We start from the raw sequence: 27,741 nt of genomic DNA on the forward strand, positions 1-27,741 counted from the left end.
AAAAGTATTTAAAAAGGAAATGACATACATAATCATGGCTAAAATTTACTAGTAACTTATAAAAATAAATTGTCAGCTAACAACGCAAGACAATACAATATTTCTTTATAACAAAACCATTGTAAGGGAGGTTCCTCTAAATGCTAAAACCCAAACAATTGATATTGAATTCTGAATATGAAAATGTATTACCACTGAATCCTTTGATATACACTATTATTATATTATAAATACTTCCATTACTATATGTGATGTTTCTAGAAATAGCTAAAAAAATGATTCATACTAACTTTACATAATTTAAAAGCAATTTAAGGGAGGTAATTCAAATATAACATTGCAGTTATTATCTTTTAAATTTTTATTTAATGTTTATTAAATCAAACAAAACAAATTTTATAGACTTATGACAACAATTTTAGACCAATAAGAAAAGACCAAATACACACTTAGATTCAGCATATGAAAAAAGTGAAATACTAATAGCATGAGAATTTGTAATATTTATAGCAAGAAATCCCAACATAAAGAATCAAAGCTTTCTCAAAATAAAAATCCAAAAATATTGTTCTCTACTATGTACTGTAAAATATCACGAATCAATCGAATGATATCCCTTTTATAATGCTTAATGGTCCAATGTCTATTTGATAGAGATACAAAGACCAATACTTAAGTAATTGACCATTAACCAGGAAACTCTTGTTTTCCCCCTTTTTTGCCCCTAATTCCTAAACGGTTTGAGCCATAACCCCCCAAAGCCAATCATAATCATCCCTTTGTGGTATGGAAACTTGTGGTATAATTTCAGAGAGATACATACACTGTTCGACAAGTTATTTACCCCTTTTTTTAATTTTTGGCCCCTTTATTCCTAAACTGTTGGGACCATATCCCCATATATCAATCTCAACCTTCCTTTTGAGGTTTCAAACCTTGTGTTTAAATTTCATAGATTTCGACGACAACGTGATACCAATACCAATTTGCAGTCGTATAAAAACTGTCAAGAAAAGGCAATAACTCCAATAAGGAGTCGTCAGACAATTTCCTCCATTTGTCTAAATTGCAAGATCTTGTCTTGCTGATCATCTTTGCTTGTATACGTTTCTATCTATCTATTATAATTCTCTAAACTATTAAATGAGAAGACCTCATTTTGTGTGTCGCTTCTCTTCCTTCCACAATGAATTAATCATTATGCATTTGTGTCATATAGGTACCATGCATATTAACCCCAAAGGCGGAAGCCAGGCTCGTCAACAAGGACGTTGTTTACGTTTCTAAAAACACGATGATATATAACAGGGATAAAGATGGAAAATAGATTGTAAATGATATTCAAATAAGGTAAAACTGCGACACATCACTCCCATGCATAGATACAAAAACATACCAAACTTCAGATCTCATCGTTATAGTTCATCTGAAACTTTCAGTGAAACATACTATCCTAGAGCCAAACGTCTAAACACGAAATCTTTGTCAAAACCGATATCACAAAAAGCTAACATTGGCAACGAAATGCCGACCAACACAGATAAAAGTGGTAGTTCCAAAAATATGACATCCGAAAAATCAACAGACGATCTATATGCATTTAAGCTGACAATAAAACAAAACCAAGATTACCTTCGGAATTATTTAGAACAGAGAATGACAAATTTAGGGACTTGCTTCAAGCAGCAAATACATATTAATATGAAGAAAATCAGAGATGAAATGTCATTAGAATATGCAGAATTTAATAATAAATAAACTCATCATAGATACCAGGACTAAATTTAGTATATACGCCAGACGCGCGTTTCGTCTACAAAAGACTCATCAGTGACGCTCGAATAAAAAAAAACTAAAAAGACCAAATAAAGTACGAAGTTGAAGAGCATTGAGGACCAACATTCCTATCAGTTTTGCCAAATACAGCTAAGGTAATCTATGCCGGAGGTAGAAAAGCCTTAGTATTTCAAAAAATTTAAAAATTTATAAACAGTAAATTTATAAATATAACCATATCAATGACAACTCATGTCAGCAAAAAAAGTGCTGACTACTGGGCTTGTGATACCATCGGGGAAATAAATATCCACCACAAGTGACATCGACCCAGTGGTTGTAAATAAACTCATCATAGATACCAGGACTAAATTTAGTATATACGCCAGACGCGCGTTTCGTCTACAAAAGACTCAGGAGCCTGTATATTTAGTGGTTGTCGTTTGTTTATGTGTTACATATTTGTTTTTCGTTCATTTTTTTACATAAATAAGGCCGTTAGTTTTCTCGTTTGAATTGTTTTACATTGTCTTATCGAGGCCTTTTATAGCTGACTATGCGGTATGGGCTTTGCTCATTGTTGAAGGCCGTACGGTGACCTATAGTTGTTAATGTCTGTGTCATTTTGGTCTTTTGTGGATAGTTGTCTCATTGGCAATCATACCACATCTTCTTTTTTATATCATCAGTGACGCTCGAATCCAAAAAAGTTAAAAAGGCCAAATAAAGTACGAAGTTGAAGAGCACTGAGGACCAAAATTCCTAAAAGTTTTGCCAAATACAGCTAAGGTTATCTATGCCTGAGGAAGAAAAGATGAGAGCGTTAGAAAACTAACTTAAACAATCTGATAGTAGTGTACAAATAACAACACTAGAGAACATTGCTCAACACAAATTGAGTTTTAAAATATTTTACGACTTTGCCCCCAGCAGAGCTATAGAAAAACAGTACTTTAACGGGTGTTACGCGGACTCTTTGTAGATGATACACGAACACTTTTTAGTTGTTACCAGACTCTTTATGAAAATAATCATCCGTGCATGATCAGTGAGTCAATGGCCAATTTAAGTTACAATAAGATTTGAACTTTTTGTTTCACCGACATATTATCTGTCATTTTTTTTTATTAAAATATTTACTTTAGCATCAATAAATATCTTATCCAAACAATTCCAGTAAAGGACAATTTATATCACTGCACTAAAGAATCGACCATTAGTCTTCAAAAGTGGGTTGATGGCTTTTTCCTAAAAACATTTTAATTCCCAATTTTATGAGAAAAAATATAATGAGGTCAAACAGATGACGAAATAACATTTTGATTCCTGATTATTCGAATACTGTATATGTTAGTGTTAAATTCGAGAACAAATTGTGTGATAACGTTGAAAAAACTAAATAATTTTCTACTCAGAAAAGAACATAACCCCTTTTGAAGCTAAATGGTCGGTCCGTAAATGATTTTGTTTTCAAAATGTGGACATGAATAGTATTCTGAACAATGCTGAAAGTAAAGAAAAGCTGATACCGACGTTAATTTTTTAATAAAAAGGACAGGAAATATATATATAAAGAAAATCCAATCTAATCAAAAGATAAAATCCCTATCAAATCACCAATGCATGATTGATCCTTTAGATTTGGAAATCATGTAAAGATAGTTTAAACTCATAAGAGATACCCTAATAATGAGTGAGGCCAAATTTGGTTTAACATAATTTAATCAAAAGCATATGACTGTTGTAAAGTTTACAAAAATTACCAATAAATTCATTGAAATTAGTGGTTCTCTAAAAGAAGAGCAGATGTTCAGTGGTTGTCGTTTGTTGATTTGGTTCATTAGTGTTTCTTGTTTCCCGATTTTGTATTTAGATTAGATCGTTGGTTTACTTTTATAAATTGTTATTTGGATGAAGAGTTGTCTCATTGGCACTCACACCACATCTTCCTATATCTGTTTGTATGTATTGTCCATAGGGTCCTATGTTAAACAAAGTCTCCTGCTGGTGGCAATCTTAGATGATGGATCAGCTTCCAAGTAATAACACTTGGTCAGCACCTCATAAGGAACATTCTTGCCATATTTGGTTTCATTCCATTTAGTGGTTCTCTAAAAGAAGACGTTTGTATGTATTGTCCATAAGGTCCTATGTTTTATAAAGTCCCCCGATGACGGTAATCTTGAACTATTGATCGACTACAAAGTAACAACACTTGGTCCGCACCTCATAAGGCACATTCATGCCAGGTTTGGTTTCTTTCCATTTAGTGGTTCTCTAAAAGAAAACATTTGTATGTATTGTCCGTAGGGTCCTTTGTGTGCAATCAACAGTTTTTTCTATGACGTCACATTTTGAGGGACCATGCATAAGTGACCCTTAGTGGTGGACTGATTAATAAAGATACTTGTATAAAACTAGATATCACTGGAATCAGAATGTTCTCTAGTTTATAATGAAATAAAAATAATGTGTACTTTTAATATATTAAAAATATTCCATCCAATGAACATGGGCAAAAAAAGATCTAATTTGAACATAAAAAACTTGAAACCAGGTCATGTGCACACCCATGAAGCTATGATTCATGCAAATTTTACATAATCAAAACTGTATGAAATTTGTAGGTTTTTACCTGGCCTTTCAAAAAAATCTTGTTTCAGGGTACGGTTTCCTGCTCCGAAAAGAGCTACAGTGGCTGCAAATAAGTTTTCAATTTTCACTGCCAAAAAAACAGAATGTTTACAGTGTTGTCTCCCCTCAAAACATGTAAAGTTAATATAATTTTCAAAATTATTTCCATCATTCAACCTGTTTTAATTGAAAGCTAATTAACTAATTTTTACAATCAAATACAAAAAACATGATACTTTTTCACCAATTGAGTAAATAAACAGGGGTTTCCCTCCCTGGTTATTTTTAGTCGGGGAATAACCCCTAGTTTTTTTATACGAAACTGTTTATAGCACCCTTTGTTAAACAAAGTCCCCTGCTGGTGGCCATCTTGGATGATGGATCCGCTTCAAAGTAACAACACTTGGTTAGCTCCTCATAAGAAACATTCATGCCATGTTTGATTTCATTCTATTCAGTGGTTCTTTAAAAGAAGACTTTGTATGTATAGTACATAGGGTACTATGTTAATCGAAGTCCCCCAATGTCGGCCATCTTGAATGATGAATCTGCTACAAATTATGCAATTTTCCATAAGATTAATGTTTCAAAGGGGCATAACTCTTTAAAAATAATTGATCGGCAGATATCAGAACTTGTCCAAGACATTGCTAATATTGACCCTTGATATAAGTTTCATTATAATCTGCCAAGAATTGTACAATAAACTCATCATAGATACCAGGACTAAATTTAGTATATACAACAGACGCGTATTTCGTCTACAAAAGCAATTGAGAGCACTAACAATGCAATTTTTAATATAATTAATGTTTACAAATAATTGATCGTCACTAAGTTTCATTCTTGTCCAATGCATTGGTGATATAAACCAATGACATAAGTTTCATAAAAACCTGGCAAGAAAAGTACACGTGAGAGGGCTAACAAGATCGGAAGGACAGACGAACAGATGGACAAACAGACGGACTGATATACAGACGAGCAAGTGTACAACTTAATGCCGGCTCCGCCACAATTGGGCATAAAAATCAGATTAAGTGCAAAAGATATATTTGTTTTTTTAGGGTCAATTCGGCCAAAAAAGAACCTAATCCTTGTATAGTACTATTGTTGACTGCCTAATATTTACCTCTTATATTCCATTGAACTGTATCTTCAAGAGATATTTTCAACTTTTGCACTTCAACTGTCATCTCCTCATTGGCTTTTTTCAGTTCCATTATTTCATCATTGGAATGTTTAATGTCAAGCATTATTTCCTGATTACTCTGATCCAGTATCTTCGTCTTCAATATATCACACTCCTCCTTCATTTGCTGTCCACCTAATCTGCTGATAGCCTAGAAATGTACAGAAAACAGTTTTCATCAGTTTAATAACTCAGATTAAAATGACTTTTTACACTCGTGCTTTATCAAATGTCCACCTAATCTGCTGATAGCCTAGAAATGTACAGAAAACAGTTTTCATCAGTTTAATAACACAGATTAAAATGACTTTTTACACTCGTGCTTTATCAAATGTCCACCTAATCTGCTGATAGCCTAGAAATGTACAGAAAACAGTTTTCATCAGTTTAATAACTCAGATTAAAATGACTTTTTACACTCGTGCTTTATCAAATGTCCACCTAATCTGCTGATAGCCTAGAAATGTACAGAAAACAGTTTTCATCAGTTTAATAACACAGATTAAAATGACTTTTTACACTCCTGTTTTATCAAATGTCAACCAAATCTGCTGATAGCCTAGAAATGTACAGAAAACAGTTTTCATCAGTTTAATAACACAGATTAAAATGACTTTTTACACTCGTGCTTTATCAAATGTCCACCAAATCTGCTGATAGCCTAGAAATGTACAGAAAACAGTTTTCATCAGTTTAATAACACAGATTAAAATGACTTTTTACACTCGTGCTTTATCAAATGTCCACCTAATCTGCTGATAGCTTAGAAATGTACAGAAAACAGTTTGGAATTCCAATGGGGACTAACTGTGCACCACTTATTGCGGACCTGTTTTTGTATTGTTATGAGTTACAATTTATGACTAAAATTAGCAAAGACCCATCAAAACAACATTTGATACAAAAATTTAACAATACTTTTAGATATTTGGATGATATATTGGCTCTAAATAATGACGACTTCAGTATGTATACTAAAGAAATTTATCCTGTAGAACTTACTTTAAATAAAGCTAATGATAACAATGACCACTGCCCTTTCCTCGATCTTGATATCTATATCATAAACGGGAAGCTTAATACAAAAATTTATGATAAAAGAGATGATTTTTCATTTCCTATTGTTAATTATCCATTTTTAGATGGTGACGTTCCCTTGTCACCATCTTATGGTGTTTATATATCTCAACTTGTACGATTCGCTCGTGTATGTAACAATGTATTAGATTTTAGCGAGAGAAATTTATGTATTACTGAAAAATTATTACACCAGGGTTTTCGATATCACAAACTGGTCAAAACATTTACTAAATTTTATCACCGGTATAAGGAAATAATTCGTAAATATAACTCAACATGCAGACATCTTATACGTTCAGGTATTTCACATCCAAAATTTTATGGAAATATTCTTTATAAAGCACAAAAATGTCAGTATTCTCCTCAGAAACTAACAAAACCTTTAAATAGACTTATTAAAAGGGGATATAGTTACGATACTGTTGTCAGGTCATTAAAGATTGCATATTTTGGCTTTAACATTGATTCACTGATAGGGTCTTTGCATCGGAACTAAACACATTTATTTCTAAAAAAACAGTTGTTGGCATGACACGGGTTATGTTCTTCTCATATATTTTATGATAGTATGATACTAAACCCCTAACGGGAGGGATTGTACCTGATATTCATATGATGAAGACATAATCTTTCAATCAGTTTAATTGAGGTCTGGAGCTGGCATGTCAGTTAACTGCTAGTAGTCTGTTGTTATTTATGTATTATTGTCATTTTATTTATTTTCTTTTGTTACATCTTTTGACATCAGACTCGGACTTCTCTTGAACTGAATTTTAATGTGCGTATTGTTATTGTTTTACTTTTCTACATTGGCTAGAGGTATAGGGGGAGGGTTGAGATCTCATAAACATGTTTAACCCCGCCGCAATTTTGCGCCTGTCCCAAGTCAGGAGCCTCTGGCCTTTGTTAGTCTTGTATGATTTTAAATTTTAGTTTCTTGTGTATAATTCGGAGTTTAGTATGACGTCCATTATCACTGTACTATTATGCATATTTTAGGGGCCAGCTGAAGGACAACTACGGGTGCGGGAATTCTCGCTACATTGAAGACCCATTGGTTGCCTTCGGCTGTTGTTTGCTCTATGGTCGGGTGGTTGTCGCTTTGACATATTCACCATTTCCTTTCTCAATTTTATTCATCAGTTTAATAACACAGATTAAAATGACTTTTTACACTCGTGCTTTATCAAATGTCCACCTAATCTGCTGATAGCCTAGAAATGTACAGAAAACAGTTTTCATCAGTTTAATAACACAGATTAAAATGACTTTTTACACTCGTGCTTTATCAAATGTCCACCTAATCTGCTGATAGCCTAGAAATGTACAGAAAACAGTTTTCATCAGTTTAATAACTCAGATTAAAATGACTTTTTACACTCGTGCTTTATCAAATGTCCACCTAATCTGCTGATAGCCTAGAAATGTACATAAAACAGTTTTCATCAGTTTAATAACACAGATTAAAATGACTTTTTACACTCCTGTTTTATCAAATGTCAACCAAATCTGCTGATAGCCTAGAAATGTACAGAAAACAGTTTTCATCAGTTTAATAACACAGATTAAAATGACTTTTTACACTCGTGCTTTATCAAATGTCCACCAAATCTGCTGATAGCCTAGAAATGTACAGAAAACAGTTTTCATCAGTTTAATAACACAGATTAAAATGACTTTTTACACTCGTGCTTTATCAAATGTCCACCTAATCTGCTGATAGCTTAGAAATGTACAGAAAACAGTTTGGAATTCCAATGGGGACTAACTGTGCACCACTTATTGCGGACCTGTTTTTGTATTGTTATGAGTTACAATTTATGACTAAAATTAGCAAAGACCCATCAAAACAACATTTGATACAAAAATTTAACAATACTTTTAGATATTTGGATGATATATTGGCTCTAAATAATGACGACTTCAGTATGTATACTAAAGAAATTTATCCTGTAGAACTTACTTTAAATAAAGCTAATGATAACAATGACCACTGCCCTTTCCTCGATCTTGATATCTATATCATAAACGGGAAGCTTAATACAAAAATTTATGATAAAAGAGATGATTTTTCATTTCCTATTGTTAATTATCCATTTTTAGATGGTGACGTTCCCTTGTCACCATCTTATGGTGTTTATATATCTCAACTTGTACGATTCGCTCGTGTATGTAACAATGTATTAGATTTTAGCGAGAGAAATTTATGTATTACTGAAAAATTATTACACCAGGGTTTTCGATATCACAAACTGGTCAAAACATTTACTAAATTTTATCACCGGTATAAGGAAATAATTCGTAAATATAACTCAACATGCAGACATCTTATACGTTCAGGTATTTCACATCCAAAATTTTATGGAAATATTCTTTATAAAGCACAAAAATGTCAGTATTCTCCTCAGAAACTAACAAAACCTTTAAATAGACTTATTAAAAGGGGATATAGTTACGATACTGTTGTCAGGTCATTAAAGATTGCATATTTTGGCTTTAACATTGATTCACTGATAGGGTCTTTGCATCGGAACTAAACACATTTATTTCTAAAAAAACAGTTGTTGGCATGACACGGGTTATGTTCTTCTCATATATTTTATGATAGTATGATACTAAACCCCTAACGGGAGGGATTGTACCTGATATTCATATGATGAAGACATAATCTTTCAATCAGTTTAATTGAGGTCTGGAGCTGGCATGTCAGTTAACTGCTAGTAGTCTGTTGTTATTTATGTATTATTGTCATTTTATTTATTTTCTTTTGTTACATCTTTTGACATCAGACTCGGACTTCTCTTGAACTGAATTTTAATGTGCGTATTGTTATTGTTTTACTTTTCTACATTGGCTAGAGGTATAGGGGGAGGGTTGAGATCTCATAAACATGTTTAACCCCGCCGCAATTTTGCGCCTGTCCCAAGTCAGGAGCCTCTGGCCTTTGTTAGTCTTGTATGATTTTAAATTTTAGTTTCTTGTGTATAATTCGGAGTTTAGTATGACGTCCATTATCACTGTACTATTATGCATATTTTAGGGGCCAGCTGAAGGACAACTACGGGTGCGGGAATTCTCGCTACATTGAAGACCCATTGGTTGCCTTCGGCTGTTGTTTGCTCTATGGTCGGGTGGTTGTCGCTTTGACATATTCACCATTTCCTTTCTCAATTTTATTCATCAGTTTAATAACACAGATTAAAATGACTTTTTACACTCGTGCTTTATCAAATGTCCACCTAATCTGCTGATAGCCTAGAAATGTACAGAAAACAGTTTTCATCAGTTTAATAACACAGATTAAAATGACTTTTTACACTCGTGCTTTATCAAATGTCCACCTAATCTGCTGATAGCCTAGAAATGTACAGAAAACAGTTTTCATCAGTTTAATAACTCAGATTAAAATGACTTTTTACACTCGTGCTTTATCAAATGTCCACCTAATCTGCTGATAGCCTAGAAATGTACATAAAACAGTTTTCATCAGTTTAATAACACAGATTAAAATGACTTTTTACACTCCTGTTTTATCAAATGTCAACCAAATCTGCTGATAGCCTAGAAATGTACAGAAAACAGTTTTCATCAGTTTAATAACACAGATTAAAATGACTTTTTACACTCGTGCTTTATCAAATGTCCACCAAATCTGCTGATAGCCTAGAAATGTACAGAAAACAGTTTTCATCAGTTTAATAACACAGATTAAAATGACTTTTTACACTCGTGCTTTATCAAATGTCCACCTAATCTGCTGATAGCTTAGAAATGTACAGAAAACAGTTTGGAATTCCAATGGGGACTAACTGTGCACCACTTATTGCGGACCTGTTTTTGTATTGTTATGAGTTACAATTTATGACTAAAATTAGCAAAGACCCATCAAAACAACATTTGATACAAAAATTTAACAATACTTTTAGATATTTGGATGATATATTGGCTCTAAATAATGACGACTTCAGTATGTATACTAAAGAAATTTATCCTGTAGAACTTACTTTAAATAAAGCTAATGATAACAATGACCACTGCCCTTTCCTCGATCTTGATATCTATATCATAAACGGGAAGCTTAATACAAAAATTTATGATAAAAGAGATGATTTTTCATTTCCTATTGTTAATTATCCATTTTTAGATGGTGACGTTCCCTTGTCACCATCTTATGGTGTTTATATATCTCAACTTGTACGATTCGCTCGTGTATGTAACAATGTATTAGATTTTAGCGAGAGAAATTTATGTATTACTGAAAAATTATTACACCAGGGTTTTCGATATCACAAACTGGTCAAAACATTTACTAAATTTTATCACCGGTATAAGGAAATAATTCGTAAATATAACTCAACATGCAGACATCTTATACGTTCAGGTATTTCACATCCAAAATTTTATGGAAATATTCTTTATAAAGCACAAAAATGTCAGTATTCTCCTCAGAAACTAACAAAACCTTTAAATAGACTTATTAAAAGGGGATATAGTTACGATACTGTTGTCAGGTCATTAAAGATTGCATATTTTGGCTTTAACATTGATTCACTGATAGGGTCTTTGCATCGGAACTAAACACATTTATTTCTAAAAAAACAGTTGTTGGCATGACACGGGTTATGTTCTTCTCATATATTTTATGATAGTATGATACTAAACCCCTAACGGGAGGGATTGTACCTGATATTCATATGATGAAGACATAATCTTTCAATCAGTTTAATTGAGGTCTGGAGCTGGCATGTCAGTTAACTGCTAGTAGTCTGTTGTTATTTATGTATTATTGTCATTTTATTTATTTTCTTTTGTTACATCTTTTGACATCAGACTCGGACTTCTCTTGAACTGAATTTTAATGTGCGTATTGTTATTGTTTTACTTTTCTACATTGGCTAGAGGTATAGGGGGAGGGTTGAGATCTCATAAACATGTTTAACCCCGCCGCAATTTTGCGCCTGTCCCAAGTCAGGAGCCTCTGGCCTTTGTTAGTCTTGTATGATTTTAAATTTTAGTTTCTTGTGTATAATTCGGAGTTTAGTATGACGTCCATTATCACTGTACTATTATGCATATTTTAGGGGCCAGCTGAAGGACAACTACGGGTGCGGGAATTCTCGCTACATTGAAGACCCATTGGTTGCCTTCGGCTGTTGTTTGCTCTATGGTCGGGTGGTTGTCGCTTTGACATATTCACCATTTCCTTTCTCAATTTTATTCATCAGTTTAATAACACAGATTAAAATGACTTTTTACACTCGTGCTTTATCAAATGTCCACCTAATCTGCTGATAGCCTAGAAATGTACAGAAAACAGTTTTCATCAGTTTAATAACACAGATTAAAATGACTTTTTACACTCGTGCTTTATCAAATGTCCACCTAATCTGCTGATAGCCTAGAAATGTACAGAAAACAGTTTTCATCAGTTTAATAACTCAGATTAAAATGACTTTTTACACTCGTGCTTTATCAAATGTCCACCTAATCTGCTGATAGCCTAGAAATGTACATAAAACAGTTTTCATCAGTTTAATAACACAGATTAAAATGACTTTTTACACTCCTGTTTTATCAAATGTCCACCAAATCTGCTGATAGCCTAGAAATGTACAGAAAACAGTTTTCATCAGTTTAATAACACAGATTAAAATGACTTTTTACACTCGTGCTTTATCAAATGTCCACCAAATCTGCTGATAGCCTAGAAATGTACAGAAAACAGTTTTCATCAGTTTAATAACACAGATTAAAATGACTTTTTACACTCGTGCTTTATCAAATGTCCACCTAATCTGCTGATAGCTTAGAAATGTACAGAAAACAGTTTGGAATTCCAATGGGGACTAACTGTGCACCACTTATTGCGGACCTGTTTTTGTATTGTTATGAGTTACAATTTATGACTAAAATTAGCAAAGACCCATCAAAACAACATTTGATACAAAAATTTAACAATACTTTTAGATATTTGGATGATATATTGGCTCTAAATAATGACGACTTCAGTATGTATACTAAAGAAATTTATCCTGTAGAACTTACTTTAAATAAAGCTAATGATAACAATGACCACTGCCCTTTCCTCGATCTTGATATCTATATCATAAACGGGAAGCTTAATACAAAAATTTATGATAAAAGAGATGATTTTTCATTTCCTATTGTTAATTATCCATTTTTAGATGGTGACGTTCCCTTGTCACCATCTTATGGTGTTTATATATCTCAACTTGTACGATTCGCTCGTGTATGTAACAATGTATTAGATTTTAGCGAGAGAAATTTATGTATTACTGAAAAATTATTACACCAGGGTTTTCGATATCACAAACTGGTCAAAACATTTACTAAATTTTATCACCGGTATAAGGAAATAATTCGTAAATATAACTCAACATGCAGACATCTTATACGTTCAGGTATTTCACATCCAAAATTTTATGGAAATATTCTTTATAAAGCACAAAAATGTCAGTATTCTCCTCAGAAACTAACAAAACCTTTAAATAGACTTATTAAAAGGGGATATAGTTACGATACTGTTGTCAGGTCATTAAAGATTGCATATTTTGGCTTTAACATTGATTCACTGATAGGGTCTTTGCATCGGAACTAAACACATTTATTTCTAAAAAAACAGTTGTTGGCATGACACGGGTTATGTTCTTCTCATATATTTTATGATAGTATGATACTAAACCCCTAACGGGAGGGATTGTACCTGATATTCATATGATGAAGACATAATCTTTCAATCAGTTTAATTGAGGTCTGGAGCTGGCATGTCAGTTAACTGCTAGTAGTCTGTTGTTATTTATGTATTATTGTCATTTTATTTATTTTCTTTTGTTACATCTTTTGACATCAGACTCGGACTTCTCTTGAACTGAATTTTAATGTGCGTATTGTTATTGTTTTACTTTTCTACATTGGCTAGAGGTATAGGGGGAGGGTTGAGATCTCATAAACATGTTTAACCCCGCCGCAATTTTGCGCCTGTCCCAAGTCAGGAGCCTCTGGCCTTTGTTAGTCTTGTATGATTTTAAATTTTAGTTTCTTGTGTATAATTCGGAGTTTAGTATGACGTCCATTATCACTGTACTATTATGCATATTTTAGGGGCCAGCTGAAGGACAACTACGGGTGCGGGAATTCTCGCTACATTGAAGACCCATTGGTTGCCTTCGGCTGTTGTTTGCTCTATGGTCGGGTGGTTGTCGCTTTGACATATTCACCATTTCCTTTCTCAATTTTATTCATCAGTTTAATAACACAGATTAAAATGACTTTTTACACTCGTGCTTTATCAAATGTCCACCTAATCTGCTGATAGCCTAGAAATGTACAGAAAACAGTTTTCATCAGTTTAATAACACAGATTAAAATGACTTTTTACACTCGTGCTTTATCAAATGTCCACCTAATCTGCTGATAGCCTAGAAATGTACAGAAAACAGTTTTCATCAGTTTAATAACTCAGATTAAAATGACTTTTTACACTCGTGCTTTATCAAATGTCCACCTAATCTGCTGATAGCCTAGAAATGTACATAAAACAGTTTTCATCAGTTTAATAACACAGATTAAAATGACTTTTTACACTCCTGTTTTATCAAATGTCCACCAAATCTGCTGATAGCCTAGAAATGTACAGAAAACAGTTTTCATCAGTTTAATAACACAGATTAAAATGACTTTTTACACTCGTGCTTTATCAAATGTCCACCAAATCTGCTGATAGCCTAGAAATGTACAGAAAACAGTTTTCATCAGTTTAATAACACAGATTAAAATGACTTTTTACACTCGTGCTTTATCAAATGTCCACCTAATCTGCTGATAGCTTAGAAATGTACAGAAAACAGTTTGGAATTCCAATGGGGACTAACTGTGCACCACTTATTGCGGACCTGTTTTTGTATTGTTATGAGTTACAATTTATGACTAAAATTAGCAAAGACCCATCAAAACAACATTTGATACAAAAATTTAACAATACTTTTAGATATTTGGATGATATATTGGCTCTAAATAATGACGACTTCAGTATGTATACTAAAGAAATTTATCCTGTAGAACTTACTTTAAATAAAGCTAATGATAACAATGACCACTGCCCTTTCCTCGATCTTGATATCTATATCATAAACGGGAAGCTTAATACAAAAATTTATGATAAAAGAGATGATTTTTCATTTCCTATTGTTAATTATCCATTTTTAGATGGTGACGTTCCCTTGTCACCATCTTATGGTGTTTATATATCTCAACTTGTACGATTCGCTCGTGTATGTAACAATGTATTAGATTTTAGCGAGAGAAATTTATGTATTACTGAAAAATTATTACACCAGGGTTTTCGATATCACAAACTGGTCAAAACATTTACTAAATTTTATCACCGGTATAAGGAAATAATTCGTAAATATAACTCAACATGCAGACATCTTATACGTTCAGGTATTTCACATCCAAAATTTTATGGAAATATTCTTTATAAAGCACAAAAATGTCAGTATTCTCCTCAGAAACTAACAAAACCTTTAAATAGACTTATTAAAAGGGGATATAGTTACGATACTGTTGTCAGGTCATTAAAGATTGCATATTTTGGCTTTAACATTGATTCACTGATAGGGTCTTTGCATCGGAACTAAACACATTTATTTCTAAAAAAACAGTTGTTGGCATGACACGGGTTATGTTCTTCTCATATATTTTATGATAGTATGATACTAAACCCCTAACGGGAGGGATTGTACCTGATATTCATATGATGAAGACATAATCTTTCAATCAGTTTAATTGAGGTCTGGAGCTGGCATGTCAGTTAACTGCTAGTAGTCTGTTGTTATTTATGTATTATTGTCATTTTATTTATTTTCTTTTGTTACATCTTTTGACATCAGACTCGGACTTCTCTTGAACTGAATTTTAATGTGCGTATTGTTATTGTTTTACTTTTCTACATTGGCTAGAGGTATAGGGGGAGGGTTGAGATCTCATAAACATGTTTAACCCCGCCGCAATTTTGCGCCTGTCCCAAGTCAGGAGCCTCTGGCCTTTGTTAGTCTTGTATGATTTTAAATTTTAGTTTCTTGTGTATAATTCGGAGTTTAGTATGACGTCCATTATCACTGTACTATTATGCATATTTTAGGGGCCAGCTGAAGGACACCTACGGGTGCGGGAATTCTCGCTACATTGAAGACCCATTGGTTGCCTTCGGCTGTTGTTTGCTCTATGGTCGGGTGGTTGTCGCTTTGACATATTCACCATTTCCTTTCTCAATTTTATTCATCAGTTTAATAACACAGATTAAAATGACTTTTTACACTCGTGCTTTATCAAATGTCCACCTAATCTGCTGATAGCTTAGAAATGTACAGAAAACAGTTTTCATCAGTTTAATAACACAGATTAAAATGACTTTTTATACTCGTGCTTTATCAAATGTCCACCTAATCTGCTGATAGCCTAGAAATGTACAGAAATCAGTTTTCATCAGTTTAATAACACAGATTAAAATGACTTTTTACACTCGTGCTTTATCAAATGTCCACCTAATCTAGCTGATAGCTTAGAAATGTACAGAAAACAGTTTTCATCAGTTTAATAACACAGATTAAAATGACTTTTTATACTCGTGCTTTATCAAATGTCCACCAAATCTGCTGATAGCCTAGAAATGTACAGAAAACAGTTTTCATCAGTTTAATAACACAGATTAAAATGACTTTTTACACTCGTGCTTTATCAAATGTCCACCTAATCTGCTGATAGCTTAGAAATGTACAGAAAACAGTTTTCATCAGTTTAATAACACAGATTAAAATGACTTTTTATACTCGTGCTTTATCAAATGTCCACCTAATCTGCTGATAGCTTAGAAATGTACAGAAAACAGTTTTCATCAGTTTAATAACACAGATTAAAATGACTTTTTACACTCGTGCTTTATCAAATGTCCACCTAATCTGCTGATAGCCTAGAAATGTACAGAAAACAGTTTTCATCAGTTTAATAACACAGATTAAAATGACTTTTTACACTCGTGCTTTATCAAATGTCCACCTAATCTGCTGATAGCTTAGAAATGTACAGAAAACAGTTTTCATCAGTTTAATAACACAGATTAAAATGACTTTTTACACTCGTGCTTTATCAAATGTCCACCTAATCTGCTGATAGCCTAGAAATGTACAGAAAACAGTTTTCATCAGTTTAATAACACAGATTAAAATGACTTTTTATACTCGTGCTTTATCAAATGTCCACCTAATCTGCTGATAGCCTAGAAATGTACAGAAAACAGTTTTCATCAGTTTAATAACACAGATTAAAATGACTTTTTACACTCGTGCTTTATCAAATGTCCACCTAATCTGCTGATAGCTTAGAAATGTACAGAAAACAGTTTTCATCAGTTTAATAACACAGATTAAAATGACTTTTTATACTCGTGCTTTATCAAATGTCCACCAAATCTGCTGATAGCCTAGAAATGTACAGAAAACAGTTTTCATCAGTTTAATAACACAGATTAAAATGACTTTTTACACTCGTGCTTTATCAAATGTCCACCTAATCTGCTGATAGCTTAGAAATGTACAGAAAACAGTTTTCATCAGTTTAATAACACAGATTAAAATGACTTTTTACACTCGTGCTTTATCAAATGTCCACCTAATCTGCTGATAGCTTAGAAATGTACAGAAAACAGTTTTCATCAGTTTAATAACACAGATTAAAATGACTTTTTATACTCGTGCTTTATCAAATGTCCACCTAATCTGCTGATAGCTTAGAAATGTACAGAAAACAGTTTTCATCAGTTTAATAACACAGATTAAAATGACTTTCTACACTCGTGCTTTATCAAATGTCCACCTAATCTGCTGATAGCTTAGAAATGTACAGAAAACAGTTTTCATCAGTTTAATAACACAGATTAAAATGACTTTTTACACTCGTGCTTTATCAAATGTCCACCTAATCTGCTGATAGCCTAGAAATGTACAGAAAACAGTCTGCTAATATTTGAAGGTCTCTATTGAAGTACTGCAAGGGATATGAAAGATACGTGGTTGAATTGTGTCTTAATTTTATAGATCGTATTCAGCTAAGATGTGTTATTTCAATGAAGCATAATCAATAGCTTAGGAAACATTTGTATATAGATGTCTTATATACAATTAGACAACACTTCCTTATTTCTTTTTGGTAAACTGTAATGGACACTTTTTAGAAAAAAATCATCATTATAGATTAACGTCCTGTTGACTTATTTGTGTTGATCATAAAGTTTCTATCTATCTTTTATAGTTTTTAAGATATTACACAAAAAGGCAAAAAAGGGTAAAACATTTGAGTTCAATAACTTCTTTAAAGTCATAAGAAACCTCAAATTAAAAAAAAAAATGCATATGTTTTTTTTATAACTCAATGGATAGTTTTCATTATGAAACTTATGTACATAGACTTTTTTCTGAAGAAAATTTTTTAATTTATTCATATCAAGAAGAACTTTACTTTACAGGAAGCAATTCCCCCCGACATATTTTCCGTATGCAAAGTGACCTCAGTGTGACCCATCTGGTAAAAAGCCAGTGACCGCAATACGCATGGATGTCCTTAAAATAAACTATTATCTGAATTTACATGTTTTAAAAACACGTGCTTAATTTCCATGCTTTATTGTTGATTTTTTGTTGATTGTTGACAAACAGTTGACAAACAGGTGACAATCGTTAAACTTCGGCTTCAAAACACGAACTTTTTAAAATTACCTGCCATATTTTCACAACAACACTGACCGATTGAAAAAAAATTGACGATTATAGACAATAATAGTGCATTGACGTGACATATCAACGATATAAGGATGAGGCATAGAAACGGGGAAATGCGAGGCTGTGCCGAGCACTTTCCCCGTTTCGGGCCGAATCCTTATATCGTTGATATGTCAAGTCAATGCACTATTATTGTCTTTATACTGCAATCTAAAAAACATTTTCAATTGTTGTTCATTGTGTTAATATTATTTATTTGATTTAAATATTGGGGGAAATCACCCTTTAAAAAGGCCTCATATCACACAGGCGGAGAAATATACAGCACGATGAAATGTACATCATTACCTGTTGAAAACAGTGGTGAACGAAATTCATTTGTTTATAGACTAAAATATCAACAATAAACATAAAACATAATGATTTATAGGTTGCAAACAAAAAAATATTAACAAGTGAAATATATTTTTTACAAAAATTATAGAAGAAACAAGTTTGAGTGGTTAAACGCATCGTTGTTTACATTGGAAACAAGAACAGGTTGAAGAGGTCGTATGAATAATTAAAGATAGTTTCGACTATTTCTATTTAAATATTCATGAGGAAAAGTGATATCATGTCAGTGACTGTATATGACATAGAAATATACGGTCAACGCAGTTTGACTGCTCAAATAGAACGAGTGCAGTATAAACGCTTTTATGCGAAAAAAATGAAAAATTCTTGAACAGAAGACTAAGTTTATATGTTTGTATGCATTGGTTCAAGAATTGGAAGAACACTATTTTTCACCGGTCACTCGTTTCTTATGACTTTAATGTTCATCATAACAAATGAACAAATATGGCCGTATTTTCACCCCAAAAACTACTCTGTGTACAGACTTCCCTGTGCTGTTTGGAAAGTTTTAATGCCTAGCATTGAATTTCACTAGATATATAATAGTTAAATGCATTTTGTGTTTAAGAAAGATAAAATCTTTCTTAGTTTTTGATGGGCATTTTTTTCCTTTCTGCAGAAGGTGTGAAAATAAACAAACACCTGAATTACTTTGATACTGTCCACTCACTGACTCAGATAAACTCTTTAACTCACCTATAGTTGTGAAGATAACTCTTGTCCATGTCAATTAAGGACAATCAAAACAATACAAACCGGTTTTTTTACCTGACGGAGCATCTCATAGTTGTACCGCAACTTAGTTAATTTTCACACCTTTTGCATGAAGGAAAAAAAAATGCCCATCAAAATCCAAAAGAGATTTTATCTTTCTGAAACACAAAATGCATGTAACTTTATTATATCTAGTGGATGTCAGGCATTAAAACTTTTCAAACTTCACAGTAAAGTATGTACTCAGAGTAATTTTTGACATGTAAATACAGCCATATTTGTCCGTTTGTTATAATGAACCTTAAGTTTCAGAGGAAAAGAGTTTCGTAAGATAATAATCATCAATGCCAAAAAAAAGAAGGTAAAATTCATAATAAAGGACAATAACTCCAATAAGGAGTCGTCTGACAATTTAAGCCACGTTGACTTATTTGTAAATCTTGTCTTTTTGATCGTTTTTTCAAAATAAAGTTTTCCTCTATCTATACACGTTTTCAAAATAATGAGCAAAATGAAATAAAAAGTGAAATATGATATTTAAGGGCACGATAACTCCTAGACGAAGTCACCTGACAGTTTTGATGTTAATGAACAACAGTTTCTCAACATTCTGGACATTTCTTCCCCGGTCAAAATTTTCTTTATTATAGGGGTTCTCAATATAACAGACAAAACTTGCATTTTACCAAGGCCATGTCAGTCATGCTGGTTGGGCAGGTTGGGGGCATCGGATACATTTTTAAAACTTCATACTCTAACAATGTTTAAGGTTAAGTTTTGTTAGATTTGACAAATTAGTTTCAAAGGAAACAAATTTTGTAATGTGATATCACGACGGTGGACGACTGACGATGGATGTCAAGTGATGAGAAAAAAACCTATTGGTCAGGTGAGCTGGAAAGATGGAATCTTAAAAATTCAAAATATTACAACCAGTACATGTCTAACGTATATGGCAAGTACAGAATACTTAATTTAAAATGAACTTACACCAGTTATATCGTTCCATGCTGTGGTGAACATAGTTTTGAATGTAGTATTGTTTATTTTCCCTTCATCCAGGTGAGCCAAGATGTTTCTGTAATATTTTATCCTGGCTAAATCTGAGGTTGGTGTCGTTTCATTATCAGATGGTAACTGGTCATACCCACCACGAGGAGGGGTCAGATCAGTCAGGTGTCTAATTAAAGTTATAATCAGTGTTACGTCAAATGTTTTAGAATCTGGTACATCTAAAATAAAATGATGTATGCAAGATAAAACAAGAATGTGTTCATAGTACAAGGATGCCCCACTCTCATTATCATTTTCTATGTTCAGTGGACCGTGAAAGTGGAATAGCATAAGGAACATGTGTAATAAGTTTCAAGTTGATTAGACTTCAACTTCCTCAAAATTACCTTGACCAAAAACCTAAACCTGAAACTTCCACTTTCATTTTCTATGTTCAGTGGACCGTGAAGTTGGGATCAAAAATCTTATAAGCATTAAAATAAGAAAGATCACATCATAGGAAACATGTGTACTAAGTTTGAAGTTGATTGGACTTCAACTTCATCAAAATTACATTAACCAAAAATGTTAACCTGAAACGGGACAGACGGACGGAAGCACGGAAAGACGGACGAACGAACAGACGGACGCACAGACCAGAAAACATAATGCCCCTCTTCTATCGTAGGTGGGACATAAAAAAGCTCATTGATTAGTGAAGACAATGAATCAAATTAAAAAAATTTCCGTAAAGAAATACACAGTAAAGAACAGATTGTTTCAGGGTTCCCTAGGTGACCACCCTCTGACAAATTCCTGGATCCATCACAGCATTATTATGACGGATATATTTTATGTGTTGAAGTTCTTTATTGTTTGTTTGATAATAAAGACTGTACAGTATAACTATGAGTTAGGTCTTTCGATGACAATAGAGTCAGAGACAAGAAAACGAAATGGCTCCATTACCACAGGGAGGCATACACATTAATATTTATTTACAGGCAACAACAACAATAGTTTTTAATTCAGTTACATGTTCCCTAAAAATGGGAACAAATTGTGTGTGTGCCTGCTTGCATTGTGTTTTTAAACAACATCTGGTAAAATCAAAGGTACTTTATTTAAATGATTTGCACCACGTGACTTTGCCCCTTTTGATCAAAATACTTCCCTTAGCTTAAGATTGAATATATAATTTATTTTAGATTTGAGGATAATCCAGACCTTTTTTCATCATGTATCTAAAACTAATGTATATTTGAAAATTTCCTTTTGGCGGATGTTTACAAACTAAATTGTTTAATTCTAAGGGAAAATGCTTGAAATTTGACTTTTTACGAAATGGGAAGGTTGAAATCATCATGTTTTTAAAAGAATTTGGCCGAAAACTTAAGAAAGCAGGTAAGAGTTATTTAACTTTAAAATTTAACCTACAAGGTGTTTCCCTATATGCGAACAAATCATGAACAATATGTTCTTGCATATGTATTTCTGTTTTGAATCTTGCTATTTTACAATTTTCCGTCATTTGATAAGATTGTATATAGCAATACTACTATGGTTACGCTTCCGATTTTTAAACTTAAAAGGCCGAAAGATTTCAGAGTAGACAATTTCCATTTGTACACGGACAGAAGCCTAAAAACCTGTACAATTCACCTATATGCGAAAAAATTGTTCATTCGACCGACATATGTATTGGCATATTGGCATTTTTACTTAAGAGGCTTATATAATCCTATTGTAATTACTGTCGTCATGATAAGGCAAAATGGCCGCTATGCATATAAGCAAATGACCCCAAATTTTGCCATATGATCTATCTGTTATGCCTCAAGCATACATAATCCTCCAATCGGTGATTTTCCTGGAAAACTTTGACGTTACGACACTACAACTATTTATGGACCAGATGTGAAAATATGGACTGTCAAACAGAAAATAGTCTGTAACATGCAAAATTAATCTTGATGTTTAAATAAACATACTTCAAAGTCTATATCATTTTCAAGCAATCTAACAATCAATTTTATTGCACAATAACTTTCATATAGAAGTAGAACTAAACAATTCACGGTGGCCAAGATGCGCAACCCACCTCCAAACTGTATATTGCTACATTAAGGTAGCACAATACAAAGATTTTATAACTCTAACTCCCAAGTTTTAAAATGCTGTAACTTTCTTAATAAAGCTTGAAAATTTATAAAAGTGGTAGTTTTGGATAGCTTACAGATTACTCTTTCAAATAAATGCAACATTAGTATTATGCAACAATTATGTAACCAATTATAATGTTAACCGTGTCTAAAATATTTTTCACCAAATTTCCACTTTCAAATGAAATTAGCTTCTGCATAGGTGTCCCTAGAGGGTTGATTTTATTATATGTTGTTCCTATGGCCATTATCTGCAAAAGGGTGTCTCAGATTTTAGATAGATTGTATAGAACAAATTTTACACCTAATTAATCATTATCTTCTTTTATGTGGTTAGGATGTTTACACTAATTAGAGGTTTATGAGAGAATGGAATACCATAGAGACAATCTGAGACACTCTTTTGAAGCCCAAAATGTGTTGATTAAGATTTTGTTAAAATTTTCTGTATAGTTAAAGAGATGATCGAGCTAAATTCATTCAAGTGAACTTACCCAGATTTTGCCACTAATTACATAATAATTGATTACATAATGATTACATAATAAAAATATTGCATTCATTTAAAAGATAAATATTTTATCTATCTATATATACCTCTTTTATTATTTTCTATGCATTCATAAGAAAGTTACAGCATTTCAAAGGTTAGTGATTGGAAGTAAACAAATCTTTGTATTGTGCTACCTTAAGGAAGAGATTTTAAATTACTTATTAGGTTGCACAACTGGAAACGCAATAACATTGAGAATGAAAACGGGGAATATATCAAAGAGACAACAACCCGACCAAAGAGCAGACAATAGCCGCAGTCAACCATATTGATCTTCAACAGAGCGTGACAATCCTGCACCCGGAAACGTGCTTCAGTTGGCCACTTAACAATAATGTGTACTAGTTCAGTGATTATGAACGTCATGCTAAACTCTACAATACATAAATGAACTAAAATCAATAATCAGACAACTCTAACAAAGAGTTTAGTGAGATCAATCATCCCCCTTTACCTCTAGCAAATGTAGAAAAAAGAAACACACAACAATACGCAGTTTAAAAGAAGTCCGAGTCTGATGTCAGAATAGATAAAAAAAAAAAGAAACTTAAAAATGATACATTAATAAAAAAAGGACTCCTGAAATGCCAGCTCCAGACCTCAATTAAACTGGTTGATGGATTATGTTTTCATCATATGAATATCAGGCACAATCCCTCCCGTTAGGTGTTTAGTATTATACCATCATGAAATATATGAGAATAAAATATTACACAACTAATTTTGTTATTTGGTATCACTCTTTGTAGACATGTGCCTTTTTATGTTAACAAAGCTAGGCCAATGTTTCTTACCGGGACGTCTTGGGAACAGCAAGTTCCATTGCGGCTGGTTAATTATTCGCTTCGACTGAAGGTCTCTTAGTTTATTGTACTCTTTCGTTATAGTGGCATTCAAGCATAATGGAGCAAATTCCTGATCAAACAAAGCTCGTGCTGCACGAGGAGATATTCCTGTTAGTAGCAAGCTCATCCGCACATAGTTTTCTTCCTCTTGTGTAAGTCCAGATGCCATGATGAAAGGTTTTAATAATTTAGCAGATTATCTATCTTTTCTACAGAGTTCTGTTTTTATTTCCTCAGACAAAGTTCATCACAGCAATTAATGCATATTTGGATCTGTATGTTCATAGCTGCGCTTTTCATAATTTTACTGAGGTCTGTTTCTGAACTTGGAGAACATCTGAAAATATTTTCTTTAAAGTTATTCAAAATAAACAAAAGAACAGAGCCCCAATGTCCTCAATGTTGCACATTTGTTTGTTTGTTTTTTGTTCTTTAATATTTATTTTGAATTATCGTAGAAAAAGAGGAGCATACCTCATTTAACAAAATTGATCAGCACTTAATTTTGATGTTGTCAGAGAAATTTCTGTTATCAATATTTAATATTAATTTGATAAAAATCTGACAAAACATGTATAGTGTTAGCATTTATAATGCACATTTTTATATAGAAGAGGATTGAAAGATACCCAAAGGACAGTCAAACTCATAAATTGAAAATAAACTGACAACGCCATGGCTAGAAAGGACATATCAGTCAAATAACTGCACACAAGGCACACGTAGAAAACTCAAGGTTCAGTAACACGAACCCCACAAAAGACTGGAAGTGATTTAAGTGTCCAGGAAGGGTAAGCAGGTACTGCTCCACATGTGGAACCCATCATGTTGCTCAAGGTAATACAAATCTGGTATAAAGTTTATATTTCTAAGGCACATAACACATTCGAAAAAAAGATTGACTGTCTCCGACATTGCTGATATGAACCTATAACATATTTTTCACAAAGATCTGGCAGGAATTGTTCACACGATAGTGCTTACGAATAATTTTAATATTTCCAAAGGGTCAAAACTCTTAATAATTTAGATGATTGAATTTACGAACTCTTCCATGACATGGATTATAAAAATCTATGATAAAAGATTAATATAAATCGCAGTCTGGCAAGACTTGTACATGTAAGAGTGCCAACCAGACCAGACGGAAGGATGCATGGACAGATAGACAGAAGTACAGTCGGTTTAAAGTTTGTAATCGGGGAATAAGTTGTAAAATACTGAATTTCAAATATTGCTATATTTCGCCATTGAGGTGAACAAACCTCTGATTACACTAGAGAGAATGCAACTTAGCAATCCAACTACTAATAATGCAAGATTCAATTATAAAAAAAATATAGTTTTTCATCATGGCTATTCAGGAGACAAAATTGTTATTGTTTTGTTTTCAAAATAATTAAAATAAACAAGAGTTTATATGTACTCGAAGATTTGACAAATACTTTGGCTATTTCACTCACCGGAAATCTTTTTTTAGCGACTTATTACGAACACACGACTATAGACTTAAAGTAATTTGAAACTTCAACTTAACAAAAAAGATTGTATATGTTTCTTATAACTTAATGGCTAGTTTTAATTCTTCAACTAATGTACATGTACATATACTTTTTTGAGGAAAATTCTTTAATTTGTCCAAATAACAAGAAAATTATATTTTTTTCTGAATTGCTTGCTTGACAACATGATTTCCGTATGAACTTCAGGCGCAAATGGCCATTGTTATATTATAGTTCGTTTATGTGTGTGTTACATTTTAATGTTGTGCTTCTGTTGTGCCGTAGTTCTCTTATATATTATAATGCTTGCGTGACTTTACTTTTGAATTTGTGTTATAAAAGAAATATTAGATAATTTGCTACATTTCTTTATTTCGATTGTTTTATGCTATATGGTCACGTTTTTGTCTCTTTCACTTATTGATATTCAGAATTTCCATTCTCAATTTGATTCCATTTCTTTCATTTTTATTTGAATTAAAAACTCAAAATTCAAACATATACAAAAATAACCTATTTCCTATCCAAAAAAACATTGGCCAATTAAAAGTTGATTAAGTATAATCCTTTGTTTGCATAAGTTTTCTTCCTATTCCCGCATGAAATTTTAACTTTTCTTACCAGATTTATAAAAAAGTGGGAATAGGAGGAATAAACCGTTTAAATAATGTGGAATATCTTATTTATTTATGATCATTTTTCTATAAAATTTGAATTTTTTGCATTAAATATCTATCTTTACCATAATATGTAAAAATAATATATATAACAGCACTCCTACTAGTCCTTAGTGGCATTGTATAGGTCTTTAGTGCACTGAGGAGTCCTTAGCAGTGTTTAGACGCACCGTTCACTTTTACGATTCTAGACCAAAATAAAATTTGAATTTTGAGATATTGAGAAAAATCCAGGAATACAAATTTTTGAGGAAACCATGCACCAAACTCAGCAGTCCTACAACATTAACCTTGTCTCTCCATCTAAAATTTCTATGCCATACTTTGTTATTACAATAAACAAATGACCTTTCATGAAATCAAGAGATATATGAGTTGTAAATATAGAGAAATATGATTTTTGTTGATTATGGTTGAAAGAAGTCCATTTACAGGGCTGCAAAACAGATATTATAAGGTACATAATAGTTTGTATCAAATCTGAACTTTTTTGTTCCAATGTTAACCAAAAGCAGATCAAGTGTAAATTAACTATCTAACTGTTGAGTATATTATTCAAACTCCATTATTTATATGTATCCAATACCTAGAAAACCATGTATTTGATGCTGATTCTAAATTAATTCAGCAATTTCAGACAGGTTGCTAGGGCTTTTTTTGGTTGCTATGGTCTTTCAGCCACTTAAATTAAAGCTTACATATTTTTTTTTTATCATTTTCAAACAATTACATTAATATAAAATAATAGCAAAATTTTTGATAATGAACAAGTATTGTGTTTTGTCATTTTTATGAATTTTACCAATTTTTGTTGACATGGTAACAACAAATTTAAAAAAAAAACAGATGTTTTTTTCCTGTTTTTAATAATTCAATGTATGAACTTTAGTTGCAATCATAGTTTATAATGAACTGGTCTGCTCAATGTCAATTTTTCTTGATTTAAAGTATGATATTTAAGCTATTTTCAGAATATGTCAAAATACAGATTTTTGCACCTTTTTAAATACCATTTTAGCCTAATATAAAAAAAAAAAAAAAAATTCACAACCTCAACATCAAAGTATAAACTTCAAATAATGCCTAATTATATGTTGAAATTATTTTTTTTCTTGAAATTGCCATTATCATGAAATTGCTGCAACCAAAAAGTAGACATTTTCCAATTTTCATGCCCGATTTCATCATAAATTCCTAAAAAAAATGGCTGCATGTTTCCATAGCAACCGTTCAACAAAATTTAAAAAAAAGCTTGCAAACTTTATTTCAATCTTAGCTGCCTTTTATATAAAAGAATAAAGCAGTTCTGAGACGTACATGAATCACCCCCTGCCTGGATCTTACAAATAGCTGTACTTTAAAATGAGTGCCTAAGTTTTAGTTTGTAACACGGATTTTTTTTTTTTTTTCTTTATCGAT

The 27,741-nt window shown here is 32.4% G+C and overlaps 1 protein-coding gene across 1 annotated transcript in view; it reads right to left on the minus strand.

Annotated features, from left to right (window-relative positions):
* LOC143067416 (uncharacterized) overlaps positions 1 to 24,477 on the minus strand; it is a 60,610-nt gene extending 36,133 nt beyond the window's left edge. Inside the window, exons 1-3 of the mRNA XM_076240715.1 lie at positions 24,093 to 24,477; positions 20,581 to 20,822; positions 5,543 to 5,753 (exon numbers count right to left, since the gene is read on the minus strand). Coding sequence (XP_076096830.1) covers positions 5,543 to 5,753; positions 20,581 to 20,822; positions 24,093 to 24,312 — 673 coding nt within the window. The 5' untranslated portion in view covers positions 24,313 to 24,477. The remainder of the gene's footprint in view (positions 1 to 5,542; positions 5,754 to 20,580; positions 20,823 to 24,092) is intronic.
* Between the last annotated feature and the right edge of the window lie 3,264 nt (positions 24,478 to 27,741).

The sequence above is a fragment of the Mytilus galloprovincialis genome, chromosome 1, assembly GCF_965363235.1.
Source record: "Mytilus galloprovincialis chromosome 1, xbMytGall1.hap1.1, whole genome shotgun sequence".
In the NCBI taxonomy this organism is placed as follows: Eukaryota; Metazoa; Mollusca; class Bivalvia; order Mytilida; family Mytilidae; genus Mytilus; species Mytilus galloprovincialis.